We start from the raw sequence: 24517 nt of genomic DNA on the forward strand, positions 1-24517 counted from the left end.
GGAAACTGTGGCGTTATGCCGAATCCCTGTGACACTGCAGGGGACATGGAATTGGCCGGATGTTTTAGTTCCGGAGCCCCGGAGTCACAACTCCGATGTGGATTCCTTTGTAATCGTTCCGCTATCGCGACAATTTTCGAGCCTCGGGCGACTTCTTTTCTTCAACACCCATCAATAGGAAGCACCTTATCGCCTCGATCGCAAATTCCGATCTACGGCCTTGCGAATCCCTTTAGTATACGGGATCCTGCTGCTGTATTTTTACCTTCTATAAGTCCGAAGCTGCAAACATGGTACGTTAATAGAGGAATTTTTTCTAAGCCGACATAATCCACCTTTGCGCCACCGACAATTGCCGCTAACAATTATAACTAGGCGCACCGCATCATAACGCAGATCGTCCTAGTAGGCAGTCGAGTACTCGGACGCGCCTTTGCCGAAGCTTATAAGCAGGCACAAGCATCCTCCAACTATGCTCGAGCGCAGGCTAAGTTGAATCCGAATGGAGTATCGGCTCGGGCGAGTCTCTCGAGTGGCATGACCCTAGATGAGGCGTGCAAGATTCTAAACGTCAAGCCGCCACAGGGTGGACAGGCGAACATGGAAGAGGTTATGTCGCGATTCAAGAAGCTCTTCGATGTAAACGATCCGCAGAAGGGAGGAAGCTTCTACCTACAGAGCAAAGTCTTAAGAGCGAGGGAACGTATAGAAGCCGAGGTTAGACCAGCGATGGAGAAAGCTGCGCAAGAGGCGGAGATAAAAGAGGGATGGAAGCCCAAGATGTACAAGGACCGGTAGTGATTTCGGAGTAGAAAGAGGATAGGAGTTTGACCCGAGGGCGGGTTTAGTGTCACTGGGGATGGGACACATACTATACGCAACAACCATTTACGAAAGCATCTTCACTCGACTGTGGCATGGCCTGGCGTTATCATTTGGGAATTTTGACGCATTCATGGACCGGTTCGTTCCTGGTCGGACTTAGACGAGAGACGACGCTGCGTGTACTACTGTATTTATTGTACATTATATGTCAAAAAGGGGCGACAATATATAGCGGTTCTTTGTGTGTTAGATAGGTGCCGGACGGGTTCCTTACGGACGAATACATGAGGACTTCCCTTGGATACCTTTTTGCATGATGACTACATATTGAAATATCTCAAAGTTGTGTTACACTGCGAATATTGACAATGTATAACGATCTGGGTATTCTCGACCCGCTCATCTCTATATACTAAGATTAGTATATTGTACCTTAAAGGCATGTCTATACAAGGCACATGCAAATCTTGATCTAATATTGGGGTCCTAGATTTTTCTCTTCACCAAGCCCCTGAAAAAATCAAAACTATTTTCATCGCTCTGCAATGCCCATATCTTCCCCGTCGGTCTATCGTCACTTCCCAGCTCTTCCGCTCTTAGCATACCCCAATCGCTAGTAATACCTACGATCCGAGCCTTCACTCCACCCTGAGCCTCTAGGTTGACTATCTGCCGTCCGTGTAGCCAGTGTGCATAGTATGCACTCTCCATATCTCTCGTGAAACCTCTTCGTACGAATGTCTTGTACAGAGCTTCTAGCCGGGCAATGATTCCCGCCGTGAGTTTTTCGATTCGGAACGGGGCGAGGTGGGAAGGCAGCAGGGCGTCAAGGGAGGTGGTGGGACGCCCGTTAGTGGCATTGATTCCGATTCCAAGGACAATCTGGTAAGCCCCCGCCGAATAGTTGCAGTTAGATAAGATGCCACCGATTTTGACGTAAGAAGGAGGGGATGAAGAAGGCTGCCTCGGATCTCGCGCATAGATATCGTTGGGCCATTTTAATTTCACAGGGACCTCTTCGTATCCTCGGTCATAGTTCTTTACAGCTTCGACTATAGCAATAGCGGCTAGATACTGGATGAAGACGATGGGCCGGCTTGGCGCAATATGAGCTGGATGGTTGATGACGGTGGACATTATTAGCGACCCAGCGGGTGACACCCAGACATTGTTCCCGCGTCCCCGTCCAGCGACCTGAGTTGTTGCTGTAAGTGTAAACCCCGACGGTAGTTTGGAAAGCAATTTGAAGTTTTTCTCCAGCAGTGTATTGGTGCTTGTGACAACTTCTCCGTACATCAGGAAGTCGCCCCATTCTTCCGCTTCAGGTTCTGTCCGCCGATAATCTTGTAAGCTAGAATAAAATGCGTTGTGGTTGAAGTACGGAGTTGCCTTGGCTTCTGGCCAGGCTGTTTCATGAGTTACAATACGCTTAACAATTGTGCTATAGTCGATTATGCCTTGACTACTTAAGTCAGGAGACTTTTGATCTTGGCTACCATCAGGAGTCAGTGCCTCTTTCAAGCCAGTGACGGACCACATGGTTTCGGGCTTCTGTAAATGAAATGTGTCGTTTTCTGCTCTTATATACTCTTCGCCGTCTTCTTTGCTGATGATATCTTCCCAGGTGTGTAATAAGTCGTCCACGTCGTTACTAGAGATGGACGACAAATGAAGTCGAGAGAGGGATGGCACACCTGTTGTTTCCTGACTGACCTCTAGCCCAAGCTTAGTTAAGCACGCCTTTAGGAAGCTTGTTCGTGCATCATCGTCAGCTTTGAGGGCAGCGATGAGGTCGTCATATCCCTCAACATCGTTCTGTGGACTTAGATTTACCGCAGCAAATTCAGGGTGAGGCCCTGTAAGGATAGCAGCACCTTGGCCGACTTTGCAGTATACCAGGGCTGCCTTTTCACGACCACCATCGACATCGAGTTCGCCCGCATAGCTTGCTAGTATCTCAATATCACTGTTTCCATTTGTGGGGATGACGAAGACGCCGCCGCCATTGTAGTAGGATGTGAATACCTCTGGGACTAAACCTGCCCCCCTGAATGCATCCTTCACAACATTCACTCGGACTGCTCGGGCCCCTTTCTCGCTGTGATACTGGAAGCCTTTGAACGCACCACCCCTACATGTGCTAGGAAAGAAAGCTAGCTCTCTGGATCCGACAACTTCCATAGCCTTGTTGCCAACCTCGAACTCGCACCTCTTGCATCCATAGTAGCCGCCGGCGCAGAAACCCAAGTATGCACCACCTCGGCGCACATACTGAGATATAATTGAGTTGCCTTCCCCATTGAGCACACGACAGTAACCAAGATCAGCACCGCCTGGAAAAACAAGCAGCGCGCAAGAAGGTGCCCATGGCTCTTTTAGTAGAACAGCCTCAGTGATAGGGATGACTGCATAGTTTGGGGAGAGAAGTCGACGCAGGGAGTAGATTGCATGCTTAACTGATTCAATTGTAGACCCCGTGCCCGTGTAGACGAGCACATTTAGTTTTCGCGACGTCATGGTGGGCGAAATCTTATTCAGCCCGAGGTTGTAGGGGTTGAAGAGTAGTACGGGGATTTGTTAACGAGTCCCCGGGAGCGTAATGAGGCGATTCTAAGACCGGTTCGGATCCCCCGAATTTCTGCCTTTATACCGCCCTCTAGCGCAATTTAGTTCTTTAATTCGCAACGCCGAACTACGCTACTTAACACTATAAAAAGATATTTTAACGACGGCCTTAGATTTGCCCCATACGGAATAAAGCGTTGTAAATAATGTCCAAAGACGAAAGCACAAGCCAGCAGACCACTGCTGCTCAAGACGACGACGAGCCGGATGAATGGTAAGTGTTGTTAAAATCAGCTGTTTATAATAATTGTTAGTCTTCATAGGCTAACTCCATTTTCTCGTCTGATACTCTAGGGATAAGAGGATATTTAGTACGGGATGTGCAGGTAAATAAGCTTAGAAATAAATCGGTACCTATATGTCAAAATACTGACCAAGCTAGATGAGAATGCAAAGTTGACCGACTGCTACTATGAAAAGAAGGACTGGCGAGCTTGTAAAAAGGAGGTACGTAAATAATTGAGAGATAACCCCTAAGTTGCTTTTCACGGCAATTTGCTAACGGACTTCACCAATGATAGATGGAGATTTTCAAGGCTTGCTGGAAGAAACATAATAACGATCAGAGGACATCGATGAAAGATGTATGACTGCTCAAGTCAAGTTTACTGAGCTACTGTCTAAATCAAGAGGAAGCAAACACTATTTGTAGGAATACGAGGGAAAGGTTAGATTATTTGAGGCATTAATATTATACTAATCCCGCTCCTAGAGTCATAAATCTGGTTGATGTTGTATAAGAATTATAATGCTGGTTGCGCTGTTTTTACTAGGTCATAGGCTAAAGGCGCTATTAAGATCAATAAATTACAAGGCCAATTGACTATCGATAAGCTACTTGTTACCCGATTTAATTTAGGTGAAGAAACCCACTCTGCGCACTCCGTGCCGATACACGGGTAGGTCCATATTGCCATTGCAACGCCCAAAATTTTACAACGTCTTATCGTTCCCTCTTCAACTTTTCTAACCTACCTCATACCTCCTTAGGTACCTACAATTTACAACCACAACCACAACCACAACCCCACCTTCAGACAACCATGGCCTCAAGAGCGTTGACACCTATACGCGCCGCGGCCCGACGGGTACGCACAATATCAATTCCCCAATCTCAAACGCAACCATCTATCCGGACTCTCGTTAGCACCTCGAAATCCAAGGCGGCGTCCACCGTCTCCACCAGGGCCCCTGCCTCCTCTACATCGACGCCAAAGTCCAGCTCAACACCTCCCTCTCCGGAAGCCGCAGCCCCGTCAGAGACGCGAACCCCCGTCCCCGCCGTCTCAGGCGTGCCCCTCCCCGACGCACCGGGCGCCGAGGAACCAAACTCCGGCGACCCAATCGACTGGACGCAGTCGTACCACGGCCTCGGGACATCGGCATTCTCGCCTGAGACCTCAACAGTCTTGCAGGCGCGCCTTAATCCTGAAGACATCGAGGTCAAGCCTGATGGTATCATTTACCTCCCCGAGATCAAGTATAGACGGATCCTAAACACCGCGTTTGGACCCGGTGGCTGGGGTCTGGCGCCCCGGGGACAGCTCATGGTTCACGATAAACTAGTTACGCGGGACTATGCGCTTGTTGTGCACGGACGGTGAGTTGTTTTTTCTTCTTCTTTCGTTTGAGTTTTCTATCTTCCCCGGTCGAGGAACCTTTGGAAGACAGATAGACATTCCATATTTTGTATATCTGCGAAACTTGGAACAATATATCTAACTATCGAATAGATTCGTAGCTCAAGCCCGAGGCGAGATGTCCTACTTCACCGAAGAAGGCGTCTCGACGGCGGCCGAGGGATGCAAGTCCAACGCGCTGATGCGGTGCTGCAAGGACCTAGGCATTGCGTCGGAGCTGTGGGACCCGCGCTTCATCCGCAAGTTCATGAAGGAGCATGCTATGCAAATCTGGGTTGAGCACGTTGTCACCAAGAAGAGGAAGCAGATCTGGTTGCGCAAGGACGACGAGGTCCGCTATCCTTTCAAGAAGACGTCCTAGTTAATAAATTTCCGTGGGATATTCTGATATAAGACGATGGGCAACGTCGGGGTTAGATTTTGTTTGATGGGGGATGCTGTACGATATCACGAGGTGGGAAATATACCCCGAGGAATTCTACACTCCAGACATGGGCAGGGAAGCTTACTACGCAGCTCTTGCCCTGAGCTATAACATGCATATTTATGGCTCTATGATGTCACGTATATTAACAGTCTCAATGATAGACGGTTGGCAACGAATATAATGGTAAAAGCCGTACGTACAAGATCATGCGGCTCTCAGCTCCAGAGCCTATGCTCCGGGTAGGAGTAGAATCCTACGCTCTAAGTCCTTATTCAACCGCGTCTACCCGTCCTTCCTGATGTGCGATCCAGTCCGAAACCCAACCAATAACTCCGTGCGATTAAATGTGATATCGTAGGTGTAGTTTTACCTACTTCTGGACTCCAGAGCTGTGTCCAGCGTCCGGTTGGTTAGTCTCCTCTCCAGTACCAACGGTGCCCCAGCCTAGGAAGCTCCAGCCGCTTCTTCCAGCAGCCGGGTTTTCTTCGCCGACAGGAGCTCTTCTACGTAGGTTGTTGTCATCCTCGGCGCCGCTCTCGGCGTCGATCTTCTCGAAGTCGACTTCACTCCGGCTTTTACTCAGCCCACTCCACACACTGTGGCCACTAGGTGGTCGTGAAATTCCCTCCTGGCCGTCTAGGCTCATGCTACCTACTCTCTCCGCTTGCTCAGCCCTCTTGCGCTCCTCCTCGGACATCTGTAGCTGCTTCGCCTCCTTGTCCAGCGCGCCCATCATGAGTGCTAGCCTCTCCCTCTGCGCGGTGATGAAGATCATTTTGTCCTCCGCGCCGCCAAAGTTCCCTGGGATTAGGCTGGCGGCAGACAGTGTATCGGCCCTTGCCGGTACTGTTGTTCCTCCAGGAGTTCTAGGACCGGCAGCAGTGCCGACCGCGTTAGCCAGTAGGTTGAAGAAATCCTGCCCCGTAGTGCCAGTGTTATTGGCAGCCCACCGCGCGGCTGGTACGCTGAACCTAGCTAGCAACGCCTGCGTGTATCCCTGTGGCGCCGCAGAGGCCCTTGTTTCTTCCGGTTCTACTGCTTGCGGTGGCATACCTAAAATTTGGGTGCGGAGCAAGTCGATAGCGCGCTTTAAATAAGCTATACCCGCGGCTTTTAGTTTATCGTGAGAGCTGGCAATGAACTCTTCGATAGCCGCCTCATTATCTTCGAGATATGGATGGAGATACGCCTCGTAGAGCACGCGAGCGCCTTGGGTCTGGGGAAGGACGAGGTAGAGCAGGAAGAAGAGACGCATGTACGAGTAGAAGGGGATCCAGTAGAGGATAAACTCGAGCCAGGACTCAACGAGGAGGGCGCAAGAGAGGACGGACCAGTACATCAGCCATGGTGTCAGCTGTGTGGGATCGGAGGTCTTGAGCGCTTTGTAGGAGGCGAAGAGGGGAAAGAGGAAGGATGCTATAGAGCTATTATTGGGTTAGGCGTCAAGAGTTAGCAACGATATTCAAACTAGAGACGAGGGACTTGGGAACCGTCGGACATACGAAAGAAGCTTCGGAATGAGGTCAAACATGGTGATAGAGCCTTCACGCGAATGAGTAAGATATGATAAGTCACCGTTTCTTGTATTCGTCCGTTTTTGGCCTTCTAACCTAAGACAACGAGGGATTTGTCCGAGGTGAGACCAAGAGGAGGTGAGTTTTGTAATCGGGATCGTATCAGGTACGGACGATCAGTCTGACTAGAAGGTACGTAGATCTAGGTAATGTCGCAAAGAAAAGCGAGAACAAAGAAAGAACCGGAATATCTCCAAAGACGTCTTGGGGAGAGATGCCCGGGGAGGTAGGGGAGGTAGGGGAGATTATGTAGGTATTCGCGAATGTTGGCGATGTGCGTTTACCTACCTGACCTGGAATTCAGAACCTGGAATGGAACTCGGATACTACCTAACTCAGGTAAGGCATGGATGTGAATGCGAATGTGAATGCGAATGTAAATGTAAAATGCGAGTAAGTTTAAGCTAGAGTAGCTAAGGCCGATAAATGACGGTTGAGAGAGATCACGGCAAGTGACCCCGCTAGACGTCACAAGCAGCGCAGAGTAATCACCAGATAAGCGTTGGTGCCTTATTTAGTCGCGCGGGGCTTGCGGGGGGGCTAAACCGTCTCGGGTTGAGGGGTGCTGAAATAGCGGACCTGTCAACTATGTAGTGGAAGTCTGCCACTATTATTAGCCTGCGAATCACTAAGTTAACCGCTAGGCCGTTCGCAACCGGCATAATTCATAACTTTATTCAAGCTCGAGCCACATTTGGGGGTGGATATAGTAGTATTCACGTATTGCAGTTTGACTTACATGCGGACTGACTTGTGATAAGGTATCCTCGGAAGATTTTTTGGGCAAGCTTAGGACAAAATCTAGTATCTAATACGATGTATGATGATGAAATCATATGAGGCCATCCCGGGCTATTTAATAAACCCCAAGTCTTACATGGACACGTTGCAAATTCGGACTCATGCTTTTCCTTTGCGCTGGTGCCTTTTCCTCCCCTAACCCCCTTTGTGACGCGTGTTTCTGAGACTTTCTGTCTGCCTAACTTATCTCTCACCGGATGAATTGCTAACACGTTTCCATGCTATGATGTTGCTTTTAATTAATCAGGCGATCTGTTAGGATACGTATGGATGGATATAGAATCTAGTTATTTCTACCTTTAGTTGGTGTCTAAGCTCAACGATGAAATTATTAGAGTTCAGAGGGGCGCGAAAGAAATAGTGTCTAAGCATGAGAATGAAGACTAGTCCTGATTGTTTAATTGATACTCTAATAGGCTAATCAGGCACAGATATGAAAGTCAACTCTTCTATAAAACTCTTGTAGTCTGCATGAAATTACATAGTATTGCTTTACTTAAGATCGGCGATATTAGAAACTTTACTATCATAATAAGAAGCTATATGAAAGGCTCTTATATGCTACTGAACAGAAGTAAGATTGATGCCTGACTTGGTATAAGCGCCTGGTCAATTTTTCTATATTTACAATCTATATAGGTTATTATTAGATTCCGTCTCTTCGTACTCTAGAAACCTTCAAAGACTCGCCAGGGATTCCTAGTTACAGGGTCATATTAAATATCTATAATCCATTGTTATGGCTATGGTGAATGGTATATATCATTGGAGGGTCTGCTTCCAAGTAATATTAACATGAATAGGGGAGTGGGATAAATTATACCCAGAAAAGCCTTTCGAAAACATACCGAGACGAATAGTCTATCTTCACTCCTCTAAATACCTACCCTATTAAGTCCTACATCTACATATATGACTTACTCTATCATCATATGTAAAGGAACATGAAGATCCATCTCACGGATTAAGCCCCTCGATGGGAATATAGGAACTGGTTCGGAAGTTAGATATTGAGCTAATTACCAAGTCTATTACATGCTACGGCTCTTGTATTATGGTATGTTACCTACTAGATCCTTATTTCATAATTTGATTATACATGGATTATTTGCGGCTTTGCAATACTCGATGCCCCTAAGTAAGGGTTGCTTATATGTGCATCGCCATGAGCCACTATGAAGCGATGCTTTGCTTGTAAATATTATACACAATTCTCATTCCATATGCAACACAGGTCACCTTGCGTGTTAGAGTCGCGAGTAATATCTAGATAAGTTTTATTGCAGTTGGTCTATGTTGAATGAATGAAGTCGTTTCAACGTTCGTCTAGAACGGATTTCAAGAAAAAAAAAAGTCCGATCGTCCTGTCCCCTATCCCTTATCCTGTTCCATGTCCCAGCCCATAACCGATCATTTAAATCATTATTTCCAAATCATCATTTGCCGTTTCCGGGGTCATTAAACGAGAAGAAGTCTGGCGGTGACACATATGCCCCTGAGCCACCTCCCTGACCTGACGAGCCACCCTGATTTTCAGATTTGTCCTTGTTCGGGTCCTGATTTTCGTTAGTCCATGAGTAGTGCTTGTATTAGACGGATACATACCTTTGACTTCTTCTTATCACTCTTAGGGGGTTTCTTGGACTGGCCATTGTTGTCTTCACTATGGTTAGTATTTCGTTCTCCGTACTATTCCCCTTTATTCTTTTTAGGGCTTACTTGATGTTCCACCTGAAGAGTCTCCGAAAGTCATGTTTTCAAGGTCCGTTAAATCTTTTCTTAATATTTGTCGATGAGAAGCTGTTGTTGATGAGCATATCAATTCTTCTCTTTAGCTCACCTTTGACCTTATCCTCTGCTTATATAGAATGGCACACCTCGCCTCTCCTATCCTCAACCCGTATTCTCACCTTTGTACGTGCCTCAATTTCTATCTACGGAGTAATCGACCGCCTCAGCTCGGCATCTCTCTCTCTCTCCCTCTCATGATGATCGTACATGTGCCTATCAGCTCGCCAAATGGATCTGGCGTGTAGTTGGGGGTTGATGTCATAGTGGGAATCCCACGTTAATAAAGTTGACTCAATCTGCGCCATCGTCATTTCCGCTCATTGCACGTGAGTATCGTGAACTGATGTCCCTATATGGAAAGTTACTTGCTAAATTCCATCGACTGCTTAGATCTGGATGTACCGGGATGGCAATAGTGAATCCTTAATATCGGTTGCCGTAATGCATGCCATCCGGCATTCGATACCCAACCGGCACTGAGCCGCATGCATCATAACGAATAAAGATCTGGGAAGCAATGCTTAAACTAAATTGAGCCGGGTGGTCCGAAAAAAAGCTCGATATGCAATGCAACCACATCTTCCTTAGGGCTGGCGCTACCTACCTGCCAGCCCTACTGACGGCTGAGCCGCTTCCATACGGGGATACGTCGTAATGTGGGATGGTTAGATAAAGTATCTACATATTGAGTGCGTGCACGCCACACCTGACCTGTTACCTCCTTTGGATCCTGCTTAGGATGATATGAATTTTACATAGCCTTTTTTACTTATCTGGCTCCCGTCTATTTAGAATACCACATCTTTGTGTACGAAACTAGGTACCTAACCTATATTTTAAGCCTGCACGCTACCTATCATTTTCTGATCGCATTTCAGCTTCCATTCTTGGTCTCTATTCAGTTACCAAGGCGTGGCTTACTAAACCCGTATAGTGGTTATGTACTTAGTTGTAAGCCACCTTGTCGGCGTACCGGGGTTGGACCTTTGTATATTGTATGGGGGAATAAAAAGTCAGACAGTAGGTCGGGCCGTTAAAAGTCCTAGTTGGAAATTAAAGCATATCAAAGTCCATAAGAGTGTTAAGTATTTGGTTATATATTGCTCTTGCTACTATGCCCCACGGGAACATCCGGGGTCATCAAACTTCATTTACGAACGACCGGGGAAGCGATGCACTAAAGAGGTATGTGTAACTGATATTGACTCAGGTACTTCAGGAAAGTGTTAGAAAAGGAATCATGTGGGCTTATGCGCTTGTGTGGCCAAGACAGAAATATGTTCCTCGCGACCTGCAGCTTGTCTGCATCTTGACCTCGCTTGTGGCTTCTGACAGGCCGACGGTCCCGCCCAATGCAACCATAAATTCGGGTAGGGCAGACTAATATATATTCCTGTAACTTCTGTACTACCCACCTATTCCAGCACGCTTACACTACCCCTGTTGAATTAATTCCAAAGCCCATGGAATTTCCATGTGATGCCGGGCTCGTATAGTGTTGCACCGTCGGCCTCCGGATATCGAACTGCCCGGAAGGAAATACCGGACTTCAGTCGGTCGGACCTGCAGCGCCTACTGAATAGGGGGACCCGAGCCCCGAACCCCTGACTCGGGAATAGCAAGTCACCTGACCTATCTGACTGTCTACTTTAAAACTGTGCCCTTCGAGGCTGTGTACAATACTTTAACTAGGCCATCCCTCGATGGATTCAGCTTAGACACTGCATATTTAGTAAATTAAAACAAAAAGTGCAAGAGAGTGTTCCAGCGGCTTGAGATGCCGATATGGCACAACTAATCTCACGAGACAATATAAAGGAGAAAGAGATGAAACCGAGCCTAAGACGTTAACTTGTAGCGATAGAAAATATGGAATTTGATGTTTACTTAGGTATAGATTGCACATTTTGAAATGCCGACCGTGGCTTCATTAATAACGCTAACAACGGTTTAGGAGGGCGAGAAATGATCAGAGGAGATTCCCGAATTGATATGAGGAATAAAACCATAGTTTGAAATCCATAGAGAGGTAAAGAATAACTAGCCTCGGCTTCTATTTACTTAGATACATACTATGGCACCTAGGGCTTAAGTCGTTAAGATGCCGCCATCTACATAGTAATCAGTGCCTTCTTTTTTCGAAAATACCGAAGGAAGGGTGATTGTTAGGAGAAAAGGTCGTACTTGTAAGTTGGAAATTATTCCTTTTTGGTAACAAAATATAGAGAAAAGCTAAGTTTATTAAAAAGAACAAGGAAATTAAGAAATATATTGGTACCCCGAGTGGTCAAGCTGATTATATTTCCACTTATTTCCACTTCATATTATATAAAATTTACTGGCTAGTGTAATAAGGCGTTTGGGGAATGTGCTTGGCAACATGTGGGCAAGGGCACCAATAGAGACAATGAGGCTCGGCGGCTAGGACCAATATGCTGCTGGAATCAGGTAAGTCCGCATCCACCACCTGGAAGCGTGAAACCAAGCTAAGAGGATACTATAGGTGTATAGTTGCGAATAACAGATGACTGCCGGCGACATAGCAAATTACCGTTTAAACGCTCGTCTGGAAGATGTTCCATTATATTCGCCGTTCGATGATGCTCCTGGCTCTTGCTTTTGCAACATGGGTAAACTTCTTGTTTCGCTATACAGACCGCCGCTGAGGCTGACACCTGTAGGGCTAATGGCGAAGAAATTGCCGGTCAACTGAGTTCAGATGATGCTTTCAAGGTTTTCTCTTGAGCATGCACCTCCTGTTCTCAAAGTGGTATGATGTCGGCGTAAGTACTGCCATTTTATTCTACAAATAATAGAAAAACCATGTGCCAACATAATACACCTTTTCGCGGATCTGTCCTAATACCGACCCGTCTCCTCAGTATGGATGCTTTTCCTTGTGACGGCACGCTTGGGTATACGCCCCCTGGCGGAGACGACTCCGCGGTTTTCTATGAGCCTAGGAAATTTCTGAATAATGGAACAGCTAACCCCCTAATGTCGTCTGAAGTACCACGAGTCTAGTCAGTGGAGCGACGTACATGTGGGCATATAATGGACTTACGCGTGCTATAATAGTAGTAAGTGTGGAAACACAACCTAGGGATGCGGCAAGTACCAGCAACGAGGACAAGGGAGATAATGGGAGCGGTGATACGGAAAGCGAGAATAAGGAGAATGTTGCTCCTGCACGGATGTCTGGGTTGCTGCCTAGTATCTGCGGGCTATTTCTATTACTGGCCACAATCCTTTGAATAGGGCCAGCTATGAGTAGTAGTTATTTGGAATATAATTTTCAGCCTCGCTCTGAATAAGTTCTGAGGTCGGATTTACGGCTGCAATAATAATATGACTCATAATAATGAAGTGATATCCCAGAAGCTGAGAAGAGATTAAGAAAATCTTAACAGCAATATGGCCGACTAGCCAATAGGACTATACATATCATAACACAGAGGAATAACAATGGGATTGCTTGGATACACGCATGGATTATAGGATGAAGAAAGGCGTATAATTCTTAGATGTACGAAGATGGGTAATCAACATGCCATTGTTGTCTAACTGCTTAACGTACCTAGGTATAAGAAAACTATAACTAATTCAAATCTTACATAAGGTTACGAATATGGGCTGATGTTAGCGAACCGTATTCTCGTATCCATTATTAACCTATTATTTCCCTATGAAACTCCATTTTCCCAGTGTTTGGTGAAAGGGAACATGAAACCTATTTCTTACATCTAAGCCGTAACTTATCCAGAGGAGCCACCTCCTAACTATTGGTTGGGTAACAGGTAATCAACTATTTGGCATATTTTCAATCAGGCACAAAAAAGTGTTTCGCCCCGTTGATCCTTCTTTTAAGCGCGTGGCATATCCCGCCACGGAGCTGATACTGGGAAGGCCTGTTTTCTGGTCCGTAGTCAATTAAAGGTCGACCGCAAGCCGCCAAACCGCGGACCAAATAAGTCGAAGTAAAAATAGAAAGCTTTGGTAGAGGGGTACTCAGATGGGGTTTATCACTATCAAAATATAAGGCGTGAGGTCTATGCTTGATTTTGAGATGAAGCAAAGTTCGTTTGACGATGAACCTGAGAGTCAAATATCATGTCATAGCTTTTTTCAACTTCATACGGACTCCAAGGGCTCTTAATCTGCAGCTTCGAATACGTACACACCATCAGCCTAGTAGCATCGTGAAAGTTACAGCCTTGCAAGAACCACAAAGTGGAGAGGTGGAGGTCGAGTGCCTGTCGATGCTCATCTCATGCTAAGAATAGTGCTAAGAATAGTGATGGCCCCGCTGCCGGGCCGTTGCGCTCAGCCTTATCTTGGCCCACGTTCCCGTGGACCAGCGCCCAGCCTATTCTAGTAAGGCGCTTGTACATCCCTGTCTAAGCGAGCGGGGCCGAAACTTTCAGAGTGACTTTAAAAGGATGTCATTCGCCACGCCGATCGGTACCTCCATACCTCCAGTCGAGGCGATCACTAATTCGGGCTAGTTAGTGCAGAACAACCCCGCTTCACAGGTGTCACCTAGTCGAGCCTAATTGTCACTAAACAACTTCAAAAACGTAGCGAATCGTTCATAGTTAGCTACTTCTATTATCAGCATGCCGGCTATACGAAAGATAGTAGGTCCCAGAGGCAGTGGGTTTTGGAGTTCTTTCGATCCAAACGACAACAGACTAGTAGCAGAAGCTCTAAAGGAGGAGGTATGCTAGTGATTCGTAGCGGGATACGGGTGAATGAAACGGAGTATAATCTCTGACAAGCACGCAGTTCCAACGGTCGGAGCCGGCCCGTGATATCCACTACGCCCACAGCGGGCCCGATCACCTCCCTCCTAACATACTCAACCTCAAAATTAAATTTCATTGCCTTCACGATTGCCTGATATTTTTACTCCGCGGCGTAATTTTCATTGATGGACAAGGGGCGATCATTGAACCTGGCTACGCATATGTCGTCAAGGACGAGGAATGGATAGGGCTTGGCGGAAACACTACTGTATTTGTCATGGAGGAAGGAGAGATGAAGGGAATCTGTGCCCAAAAGCTAAGAGAAAAGCAAGAGAAGTATTGGGCAGAGAAGGAAGCTGCAAAGAGAAAACAAAATAGGCCGTGGAACAGGGTGTTGACCAAATTTCGCCGAAGGGAACCAGAAGTGCAATGTGCGACACAATAAGCTTGGGGGGGGGGTCCCGGATTGGCATAACCGCACCATCAACGATTTGGAAGTGTAGGAGAGGCGATCACCATCGATCAACGGATAGAGAGTCCTCCAGGAAGCCCAAGGGCGTGGAGATGAATAGTCGCGTCTTCTTTTCTTGTGTACTAGGGGATATATCAACGGAGTTCAGGCAAATCTTGTGAAGTCATCAGTAGTATCTGAGATATGGAGGGATGGAGCAGATGAAGTACGAGATAAATGTCGCTCGCTAGTGGATATACAGTTAGTGATGACTCTATTGTAACCCCACGGTCCTTTTGTGCCTCAGAAAATAGATAGAGCATCTCCATTGCAAACTAAGTACTAATTAGCTATGGTCTGCATGCTTCAAGCTAAATAGCCGTTGGATCGATACAGTACTATTTTGGCTTTTTGAGAACGAATCTGCGAGTAGGTTTGCTCGCCAGGGGCGCCGGCTACGTGCTCAATCACGGACATCCATGGACTTCCGGAGGCGTTGCTTGGAGTAGTATCTGTAAAAGACCACCGAGTAAAGCAGGATCGCGATACACTCGAGAACAACTTCAATGAGGCAGCACACCAAGGACCAAGACTACAATAATGTTAGAAACTGCATCGAACTTGAGGGTAGGCAAAACTTACCTGCATTCTGCAAACTAGTGCATAATCGACTTTGTCAGCAAAAACCTGCCGTCTCTTGTTGTCCACGCATGACCATCCCCAGACGTCCTCGTTGTTATTGTCGTTCTTTGCGCTCTGAAGAATACCAGCAGCAATACCCCACATACCGGCGCTGAAAATAAAGAATGCTACCGCGGAGAGAGTGTAATAGACAGCTACCTTCTCAGCACGTCTGTGGCCACCTCTCTAGTAATTCGAGAATATAACAAGATATAAAGCTAGCGAAGGCAATGGCGGCATTGCTAGCTATCTCTGGGCTGGCAGTACGGCTAAAGGTAGGGCCAGGACTTGACTCTATAGACGAACTGGGCTGGCCCTATGCTTCTCTGTAACGCAACAGTTATAAGGTGTATTAGATATAAGCCTAGGGTTGTTGGTATTGGCTTAACTAGATTTAGACCACTCAACATCACCTCCTACTAGCGGATTGAACTAGGCCAAATGCCGCTGACTTTTGATAAGTTTTGAACCTCGGTTGAAGTAGAACGGTAGGTCATGACGCATCTTTGAGATCTATCAAAACTATAGGACCTCAAGAGAAATGTTATAGTTCGTAGACGTTATATACTTTCTAATCAAAACATTGGTATACCTCGAGCTTCTAGAGTCTTAAATTAGTTCACATTCATACCTGTAATTTAGGCCTGTCAAATAATTGTTTGGGATACAATGTTGTCTTGTTTGAGTATTTCGTTTGGTTTGTAGCTCTATACTCTTCTTAGCATAATAAATCATGTCGTTACCTATAGGAAGAAACTTGTGCATATCAAGTTAACTGACAGATTGCATATAATAAAGTTTATAATAACGAAATAGTTGAAGAAATTAAAGCCATATTATGGCAATAGTGTTCCAATGTTGGTAACTATTTAGAGTATAATAGTTAGTATAACTTAGTAATTGCCGACGCAATCTCTATCTTAAAGTCATCACCTAGCTCCAGACTAACGCTCAACCTGGATAGCGATCTGCTATTTGAATGCTTCCTTCGGGATTCAAATACGCGTATCTAAGGAGTCGAGTTTGAATATCGCTGTCATGAGACTGCGCGATTCTGCCGCCAGTCGCATACCCCGCACGATTCCTTGTTCGCGGTTGTGACCTACCTTCGGCAGGTATTTGATTCGATTGAGGACTACCATTGGTTTATTTAAGTCTCAAACACTTCCTATCGTGATGTTGCACCTTCGACTCTGTCTTTGGACTAAGGGTCTTAGGACTGCAGATGTGATATCAACTGTCTAATTACGAACAGCAAAACTAACGACAGCGACAACATGCCTGGGCTTATCCAAGAGTCACCCTTCAAGACCATCGCGGTCAAGGAGTTACATCCTACGTTCGGTGCTGAAGTCAGTGGCGTTAACTTTCAAGATCTGTCTGACGAGCAGTTTAGGGAGATAGTTGCTGCCATGGCCAAGGTAAATAGGATACTTACCTATCTAACACAGTTATACATAACCTTAGTCAACAGACCTATAACTAAAATCTGCGGCCAGTACGGTGTATGCGTCTTCAGGAACACGGGTTTGGATGACATAGCCCACGTTAAATTCTCCGAACGCTTCGGGGAGCTTGACAACATTCGTCGATATCTTATGGGAGGGCGGAAACCCCGATACGAGCTTTATGAACTGTTCGACGCTGGGAATATAGATGCCGAGACAGGTGGAATCCTCGATCCAGGGAGTGCACGGGCACACTCTAACAGGGGCAATGGGCTCTTCCACGCGGACTCGACATTTAACCCGCGGCGAGCATCGTTCTCTCTTCTACGCGCCTGTGAGCTCCCACCCCCGGGGCACGGCGGTAACACAGACTTTGCCGACTCACGAACTGCCTTTGAGGAACTTCCCGAAGATCTGCGAGAGGAGCTTCTTTCACACGATTATGTAGGTGCGCATTCAATGGCCCATTCCCGAAAGCTCGGTTCGCCTGCCTTCTTCGAGGACGTCGACCCGACACAATCGCCGATGCAACGCCATCGAATTGCACAACTCCATGAGCCTAGCGGGCGGATGAATCTATTTATCGGTGCCCATTTGCACCATATTGAGGAGAATGGAAAGGAGATCCTGAACTCCTGGGACCTGGTCCAACGACTCAATCAGCATGCCACGCAGAAAAAGTACACCACCACCGTGCAGTGGGACAACCCTAGTGATTTAGTTATTTGGGACAACCGATGTGTGTTACACCGAGCAGGTAGTGGTACCTTTGAAGGCAAATTCAAGCGTGACCTGAGGCGAACGACAGTCCACGATGACAGTCCGACGGCTTGGGGGTTGAATTCAAAAGATATCGCCTGGCAAGGTTTTAACTCACAGGCGAAAACCAAACACGCTGGAGCAGTGGGGGTATAATAATTGATATTAGTCTTCGATATTATTATTGATGGCTTAATATTTTTCATCATTGTTGCAAGAACTAACTAGGTTACAAGTACTAATGTTGCGGATTACTTTATGTAAAGATAAGAGTTTATAATCGATGCTAGGATTCCTGTATGGCTACCAGCCATTGGTTAAATTTATTAGGTGCCCCTTAGAAGTAGTCTATGTTAATTATCACGTGGGGGGGGGGGCGCTAAGTTCAATACGGTTCATATATCGCCGTCTCGGCCTTGGAATTTAGTCTGTGACTAATTCACACTTAGCTTAAGACCTCTGTCAAGAACCATATTGTCTTAGGTAGTCTTTATTATAAAGTTAAGCAGATAGGTATACCGTTCGAATCCGAAATCATCACAATGGTCCTCGAAACAGCACCTCATAATTGGTACAAGGATGAGTTTCTAGTCTCAACCGAACCGCTGCTCGTTCAAGTTGATGCAGTCAACGAAGCTCTGAGCTCGGATCTGATGTGGTGGGCACAGGGGCTGCCACGGGACATAATAAAAAAAGCACTCCATAATTCTTTGTGTCTTGGACTATACGTGCTTCCTAAATCCACCTCGGAGATGGCTGGTAAGTTCCTTTTCAGGCTGCTATCCGTAGAACCTCAGCTTATGTACCTTACAGGCCAAAGCAGTCCCAAACAGATTGGGCTTGTGAGAGTGGTGACCGACGATGTCACATTCGCATATCTCACTGATGTATACATCTTGCCCGAATACCAGGGGAAAGGCCTCGGTCGTTGGATGATGGAGTGTCTCAACGAAATCATCCAAGGCTGGACTCATCTACGGCGATTTATGTTCTTGACTAGCGATAGGATGGATCTATATCGCAAATATCTTGGCGCTAAGGACTGGAGCGAGTGTGACACGAAAGGCATTTCCATCGGGTTGATTGAGGGACCTGCAGCTCAGCATCCAAAACATGCCTAGCATAGGTAGGTACCTAGTTAAACAAATTCTCTATTCATTCCTTGCTTGTCTTTCCGTAGGCGCCCCCGAATGCCTTTCTCATCTCCAGAGCACGTTTGTACGGGGGTGCGGTTGGTGGCTGAACTGGGTCTAGGGAGACATGGTCTGGTGGTAGGCGATATGAAGCATCAGAATCAAATGCAGATAAGTCGCCACAAGCAATGAAAGGTGCAATCCATCTGACGTCTCCTTCATATTTCGGACGGTGATCTTCTAATTGAATATCGGCGATACCGTCCTTATCTGTTGTCGAAACGAATGCTGGCGTATTATTCCATGCCCCCGTTTCTGGGTTTTGTAGAATAGTCTTTGCGGTAATAGGTAATACCGCGGAGTTCTGCTCTGTCATTTTCGATAGGCGAAAACCAACGCCAAGTGGCTCCTCGAGGCTCGCCGAGAACCCTTTAGGAGGTTGGAAATTTAAGCACACGATGAATGCTTCCACACTGCTAGCTCGCGAAGATCTCGGCTTCGCAACATGAACTTTTTCGAAAAATATTTTGAGCTGTGCGTAGAGTACGTCCACATTCTTGCCCCTGAATATTTTTGCCACAAACTTCCCGCCGGGCTTCAAGACGCATAGCGCTAGGTTTAACGCTGCAAAAAGAAGCTGTGATTGCACATAAATATCTAGATCATGCAACCCGGTTACGTCAGGGGCACCATCACTAAGTACTAGGTCAACCGGATGGGCGGCCTGCTGGCTCTTAGTTTTCGAGTCGTATTCAGGGTCTAGTGCTTTTAGAAGCAATGGAACAGTAGCTGGGTGAGTAATATCAGCTCGTAGCGTGACAATCCCTGGTAATGGACTAATAGGTTGCAAATCGATCGAGACAATCTTGACATCTTGACGAGGATTCGGCACTGTGAACGGTTGCTGTGAGCTTAAGGGTTCCGATTTGTTTGCGGTGGGTAGAGGCCCGAAGAGTCCCAGCATCTGTTGACGGAATCTAGCATCACGATCTTGCCAAGCTGCTCGACCGAATTTCTCTCCCTTAATTAAAACCCTAGATAGGACTTGCGACCAACTCCCAGGTGCAGCGCATAAGTCTACAACTCGAGTGACATTGGCGAAGAGATCAAATTCTATTCCTCGATTAGTATCCTTGTTAAGAATTTCCTCTCCGTTAAGGGGGAGGGGGTTAACCTTCGTCAAGCTGTAAGAGCTTGAAAGCACTTCTCGCTCGCCACCCTTGTTCTTTAGCGAGCCTGTAATACGCATCACGTTTATCCTTAGAAGATTTCCCCATTATGGTTTATCGGGTTAGATGAGTCTGCTGTAAGATCCACGTGAATTATACACAATTTATTATATTGGTTCCACCTACAATTTTTTGCAGCAAGAATTGGGGCTGTTAGAGTTGTTGGCTGGTTGGTAGGGCTGAATTAAGGTGTGGCCAATGCGCTAATCTCTTATCAGCTTTTAAGAAAAGTAATCGATAAGATAACTTTGATAAGTACTTGGACAGGGTCCCAAAAATTTCCAGCATTTCTCTAACAGCAACGAGCAATTGATACCAACCATCTACGCTCTAGTTCTCCCGGCATCATGAACGGGTTAAAGAAAAGGAAGGCGAATAGCCAAACATCAAGCGCGCCTGCGGAAAAAAGGGTCAAGGCCCGCCAACCTACCGGAAAATCCACCCAGACGAAAGCGAAGAAACGTATTACTGCCGACTCTCTACGATGGCGCAAAGCCAAGCTGCCCGATATGTTCAACGATTCCGAGGGCTTCTACGGCTTAGAGGAGGTTGATGATGTAGAAGTTATTCGAAATAGCAATAATACTGTTGAATTTGTATATGAACCTCTGACAATTTGGCAGTTCGGGCACTAATAGGAAACAGAGAGCTGCCGTGCATTCAACTGACGAAGAAAATGAAGAAAACGGAGAGGAAGAGAGTGATGAGGTACAGAGCGATGAAGAATTTGAAGGATTTAACGATGAGCCATCAGCCCAAGCTACTTCAGGAAGCGCATCGCTTAGCCTAACGAACGCCGACGAGAATACGAAATCAGAGACAAAGACTACTCCGAAAGAAGGCGCAAAGGCGCAAAAGAAACAGAAAAAAAAGGATTCAAAACAGATTGAGGATCCCGAGCTCGAGACCAACGTCTTCGCTGGAATGGACGCTGCGGATGAAACGCAAGATGAGGTCGATCTTTCTGCATGGGTCTCATTGGATTTATCCCCCCAGATTCTCGAGTCTCTGGCCAAGTTGAAATTCTTGAAACCCACTCGTATACAAGCAGCTACTATACCTCAAATATTGGCAGGTCACGATGTCATAGGTAAAGCCTCGACAGGTTCAGGTAAAACACTAGCATTTGGTATTCCAATCGTTGAGAAGTGGCTGGAATTATCGGACAGCGACGATGTTTCTCAGGATGCCTCTAAGATCCCGCTTGCCTTAGTCCTTTCACCGACTAGAGAACTTGCGCATCAACTCACGGAACACATCAAGAACTTGTGTGCTGGCTTACCGAATTCACCCTACGTATGCTCGGTAACCGGTGGTTTATCAGTTTATAAGCAACAGCGTCAGCTAGCTAAGGCAGATATTGTAATCGGAACTCCTGGTCGACTATGGGAGGTCTTAAGCTCTAGCTCGGAACTGACGAGTAACTTCAGAAAGATTCAGTATCTCGTGGTAGACGAAGCAGACAGGCTTTTAACAGAAGGTCATTTCCAAGAAGCTGCCGAGATTTTCAATGCTCTGGACCGGGTTGAAGAGGATGAAAACGAAGAGGAAGAAGCTACGTTGTCGCCGAGACAAACTCTTGTATTCTCGGCAACATTTCACAAAGGTCTGCAGCAAAAGCTAGCTGGTAAAGGACGATCCAATTTAATGAGCGAGAAGGACTCCATGGAGTATTTACTAAAAAAATTGAACTTCCGGGAAGAGAAGCCCAAGTTTATCGACGTTAATCCGGTATCTCAAATGGCTGAAGGGCTTAAGGAAGGGTTGGTGGAATGCGGCGCGATGGAGAAGGTGAGTTTCATAGGATGAAGAAATGGAATCTCTACTAACTGTTTCAAGGATCTCTACCTATACGCACTTCTGATGTTATATCCAAACGTGCGGACGCTTGTGTTTACCAATTCCATCAGTTCAGTCCGAAGATTAGCCCCTATGCTTCAAAATCTAAATCTTCAGACTAACCCGCTCCATTCTCAAATGCCTCAAAAGGCGCGTCTACGTTCAGTTGAACGGTTCACCGGCACGAATCAAGGACAGTCATCTATCCTCGTTGCGACAGATGTCGCTGCCCGTGGTTTAGATATTCCTAATGTCGACCTGATAGTCCATTACCACGTCCCCCGAGCTGCGGACGTATACGTACATAGGTCTGGACGTACTGCGCGTGCAGACAAAACAGGGTTGAGTATACTTCTCTGCTCGCCTGAAGAAGTTGTTCCGACCCGACGGCTCATCGCAAAAGTGCACTCGAGCACTGATAGGGGGACCAGGAAGAACTTCTTCGTGCAGACGTTAGACATGGACCGAAAGCTAGTTAACCGATTGAAATCGCGCGTCACGCTAGCGAAAAAGATTGCCGACGCGGGACTTGCGAAGGAAAAAGGAAGCAAGGAGGATGACTGGATGCGGAACGCGGCAGACGAGCTAGGCGTGGAATACGATAGTGACGAAATGCAGCAGGTCGGCAAGTGGGGAGGACGAGGGGGGGGTCGGAAGGAGAAGCAAGATCAAGCGAGAGCTATGACCAAGGCCGAGCTAGGGGCTTTGCGCGCCGAACTAAGAGAGCTCCTTTCCAAGCGAGTCAATGCCGGCGTGAGCGAGAGGTATATCGCGACCGGTATGGTGGATATGGATGAGCTGCTACGCGGTGCTAAGGGGGAGTTTTTAGGGAAGGTCAACGGCCTTGATATTGAAACATTATAACCGAGGATATCATCTACCTAAGCATAGCTCTAAATATTTACGGATTCCCGACAAGGGGTACGGTTATCAAACTTCCTAATCGCCTATTGACGGTGCAGGCCCTCATTCAGCTAGAGCCATTTTCCCCGAGTGATCACTCTAATCTCAACGACAGCTTGATTAAGGGCTGTTTGAATCGAATAGTGAGTTGCCCATAAGCGGAATGATCTAGCTTCAACTCCCATTACTACATAATAACGTCCAGCGTTATACTACGTTACTCTTAGAATAGCACGCTTTGCCTCACAGAAAGCACGCACACGGGCCTCGAGTATCGTGCCGCGAATAATCAGCGCAGACGGAAGAGGTTCCCAAGGGACACGAATAACCCGTCTATACACATAGGAACGACTACTGTTTGGATCGAAGCGACAATGCGCTGTTTTATAGTTTCTCTATTGTTAACGATCCTTAAACATCATAAATAAGACTTACCAAATCCATGACTAACCGAAGCTGTGCCGTTAGAGTTTGGAGATACGGAATCATCATAGCGTAGATCGTCTTGGCCTCGCCGGTTAAGGTTGATATATACTTAGGTACCTAAGGTAGGTATATAACAGATAGATATCACGTAACAAGCCATCGAATAAACGTCTACTACCTGGCCCTCCTCTAAAAATTCAGTGCCACCATAGCGGAATGTGAAACCCGATGGTGGTGATGAATCGTGTATACCTAGGTACCTGAAGTGCCTACCAAGCTTATACGATGAGTGTTCAAATTCTCCCTTTCCAGGTTGATCTTATAAATGATATCCGACGTAGAAGCGCCGATTTAGAAACGAGGTCTTCTAGAACTGCACGAAACCATCATTCGATGTAAGAAGTTCCAGTTATAAAAACCGTACACCGCAGAGGACAGGTGGAGGTTAGAAATTCGTTCGTCAATGTAACAACCAAGCTTGGACCCTTGGTGCTTCATTCCTGGAATAAACTTTGTATCCTTGCCGTAATTTTGTCGAACGATTTTCAATGTAACATGGAAAAAGAAAGTTTGTACTCCGCTCGAATCTGACTCGGTTGAAACCCGATGTGGAAGTATCGTCAACCTAGCTAGTTGATCGCCAACGATTTGCAGATCCATCGTGAACTAGGTTGTCGAGCCACTTATAGGGAATGATTTTGCTTGATTGGAAGTTTCTAAACTTGTATTTTCACCAATAAAGGACTGTGCTAAAAAAAATATAAGGTAGAGTGGCAGCATACGAATTCTATGGGAAGTTATCTCCTTTCTCGTAAACTACCAAAACCAAATCCAGGCGTTTCAATGTTACTAAATAGAGTTCACGGCGACTGAGAACTACCACGACTTTTCGAAGGCCCTAGCATACCCCTGAGCATCGTAACTGCATCAGATGCTCTAGAGCCCAAAAATGGGGTGTCATATAGTTCATAAGTTTTGATCTCGTGAGCGCTAAGTGCCACTACCCCCTCCCAATGGTGTTTGAGGCTCTCACATTAGACCTCTCGTATTGCCCAAACTATAGCAAGCTTGGTGTGGACAAGTACCCGAAAAGTGCCTCCTCACTTCCGGTTCGAAACTTGTCCGGTCTATACTATACGCCCCTCAGGCACAACCAACTGGCGCATACACACACCGCAAGCTAAGCTAACTCGAGACGCAAGCGAACTTAATACCCCTCG

At 46.5% G+C, this 24517-nt stretch overlaps 12 protein-coding genes across 12 annotated transcripts; 7 read left to right on the top strand and 5 right to left on the bottom strand.

The window, feature by feature from the left end:
- Positions 1–290: 290 nt before the first annotated feature.
- Positions 291–798, top strand: F4817DRAFT_357412 (protein transporter; the record flags this gene model as incomplete). Its single annotated transcript, XM_049305920.1, has 2 exons — positions 291–293; positions 376–798. 2 exons carry the CDS (start codon positions 291–293, stop codon positions 796–798), a joined length of 426 nt encoding a protein of 141 aa, XP_049161049.1.
- A 513-nt stretch (positions 799–1311) lies between these two features.
- F4817DRAFT_313868 (class II aaRS and biotin synthetase) lies at positions 1312–3342 on the bottom strand (the record flags this gene model as incomplete). Its single annotated transcript, XM_049300316.1, has 1 exon — positions 1312–3342. One exon carries the CDS (start codon positions 3340–3342, stop codon positions 1312–1314), a length of 2031 nt encoding a protein of 676 aa, XP_049161050.1.
- Positions 3343–3469: 127 nt separating this feature from the next.
- On the top strand, positions 3470–4260 carry F4817DRAFT_33778 (uncharacterized protein). The gene is made up of 4 exons (XM_049303339.1): positions 3470–3664; positions 3745–3776; positions 3833–3897; positions 3972–4260. Exons 1-4 carry the CDS (start codon positions 3597–3599, stop codon positions 4038–4040), a joined length of 234 nt encoding a protein of 77 aa, XP_049161051.1. The 5' UTR covers positions 3470–3596; the 3' UTR covers positions 4041–4260.
- A 3-nt stretch (positions 4261–4263) lies between these two features.
- On the top strand, positions 4264–5668 carry F4817DRAFT_331319 (mitochondrial genome maintenance MGM101). The gene is made up of 2 exons (XM_049302493.1): positions 4264–5050; positions 5184–5668. The coding sequence occupies exons 1-2, from the start codon at positions 4494–4496 to the stop codon at positions 5449–5451; spliced, it is 825 nt and encodes a 274-aa protein (XP_049161052.1). The 5' UTR covers positions 4264–4493; the 3' UTR covers positions 5452–5668.
- A 124-nt stretch (positions 5669–5792) lies between these two features.
- F4817DRAFT_33847 (TB2/DP1, HVA22 family-domain-containing protein) lies at positions 5793–7313 on the bottom strand. The gene is made up of 2 exons (XM_049303423.1): positions 7020–7313; positions 5793–6941 (listed from the first exon to the last, which is right to left on the bottom strand). The coding sequence occupies exons 1-2, from the start codon at positions 7046–7048 to the stop codon at positions 5888–5890; spliced, it is 1083 nt and encodes a 360-aa protein (XP_049161053.1). The 5' UTR covers positions 7049–7313; the 3' UTR covers positions 5793–5887.
- A 1836-nt stretch (positions 7314–9149) lies between these two features.
- F4817DRAFT_33913 (uncharacterized protein) lies at positions 9150–9993 on the bottom strand. The gene is made up of 3 exons (XM_049303507.1): positions 9612–9993; positions 9498–9550; positions 9150–9448 (listed from the first exon to the last, which is right to left on the bottom strand). Exons 1-3 carry the CDS (start codon positions 9643–9645, stop codon positions 9329–9331), a joined length of 207 nt encoding a protein of 68 aa, XP_049161054.1. The 5' UTR covers positions 9646–9993; the 3' UTR covers positions 9150–9328.
- Positions 9994–14163: 4170 nt separating this feature from the next.
- F4817DRAFT_331329 (uncharacterized protein) lies at positions 14164–15464 on the top strand. The gene is made up of 2 exons (XM_049302494.1): positions 14164–14401; positions 14469–15464. The coding sequence occupies exons 1-2, from the start codon at positions 14300–14302 to the stop codon at positions 14871–14873; spliced, it is 507 nt and encodes a 168-aa protein (XP_049161055.1). The 5' UTR covers positions 14164–14299; the 3' UTR covers positions 14874–15464.
- On the bottom strand, positions 15343–15665 carry F4817DRAFT_313874 (uncharacterized protein; the record flags this gene model as incomplete). The annotated part of the gene is made up of 2 exons (XM_049300317.1): positions 15343–15471; positions 15522–15665. 2 exons carry the CDS (start codon positions 15663–15665, stop codon positions 15343–15345), a joined length of 273 nt encoding a protein of 90 aa, XP_049161056.1.
- Positions 15666–16252: 587 nt separating this feature from the next.
- On the top strand, positions 16253–18152 carry F4817DRAFT_33966 (taurine catabolism dioxygenase). The gene is made up of 2 exons (XM_049303572.1): positions 16253–16981; positions 17060–18152. Exons 1-2 carry the CDS (start codon positions 16838–16840, stop codon positions 17921–17923), a joined length of 1008 nt encoding a protein of 335 aa, XP_049161057.1. The 5' UTR covers positions 16253–16837; the 3' UTR covers positions 17924–18152.
- A 157-nt stretch (positions 18153–18309) lies between these two features.
- On the top strand, positions 18310–18888 carry F4817DRAFT_313876 (uncharacterized protein; the record flags this gene model as incomplete). The annotated part of the gene is made up of 2 exons (XM_049300318.1): positions 18310–18526; positions 18581–18888. 2 exons carry the CDS (start codon positions 18310–18312, stop codon positions 18886–18888), a joined length of 525 nt encoding a protein of 174 aa, XP_049161058.1.
- A 17-nt stretch (positions 18889–18905) lies between these two features.
- F4817DRAFT_33949 (FtsJ-domain-containing protein) lies at positions 18906–20286 on the bottom strand. The gene is made up of 2 exons (XM_049303543.1): positions 20075–20286; positions 18906–20013 (listed from the first exon to the last, which is right to left on the bottom strand). The coding sequence occupies exons 1-2, from the start codon at positions 20175–20177 to the stop codon at positions 18923–18925; spliced, it is 1194 nt and encodes a 397-aa protein (XP_049161059.1). The 5' UTR covers positions 20178–20286; the 3' UTR covers positions 18906–18922.
- Positions 20287–20431: 145 nt separating this feature from the next.
- Positions 20432–23176, top strand: F4817DRAFT_331358 (ATP-dependent RNA helicase MAK5). The gene is made up of 3 exons (XM_049302495.1): positions 20432–20725; positions 20775–21920; positions 21969–23176. Exons 1-3 carry the CDS (start codon positions 20477–20479, stop codon positions 22830–22832), a joined length of 2259 nt encoding a protein of 752 aa, XP_049161060.1. The 5' UTR covers positions 20432–20476; the 3' UTR covers positions 22833–23176.
- The last annotated feature ends 1341 nt before the right edge of the window (positions 23177–24517 follow it).

The sequence above is a fragment of the Daldinia loculata genome (assembly GCF_022478755.1).
Source record: "Daldinia loculata strain CBS 113971 unplaced genomic scaffold F4817scaffold_12, whole genome shotgun sequence".
Lineage (NCBI taxonomy): Eukaryota > Fungi > Ascomycota > Sordariomycetes > Xylariales > Hypoxylaceae > Daldinia > Daldinia loculata.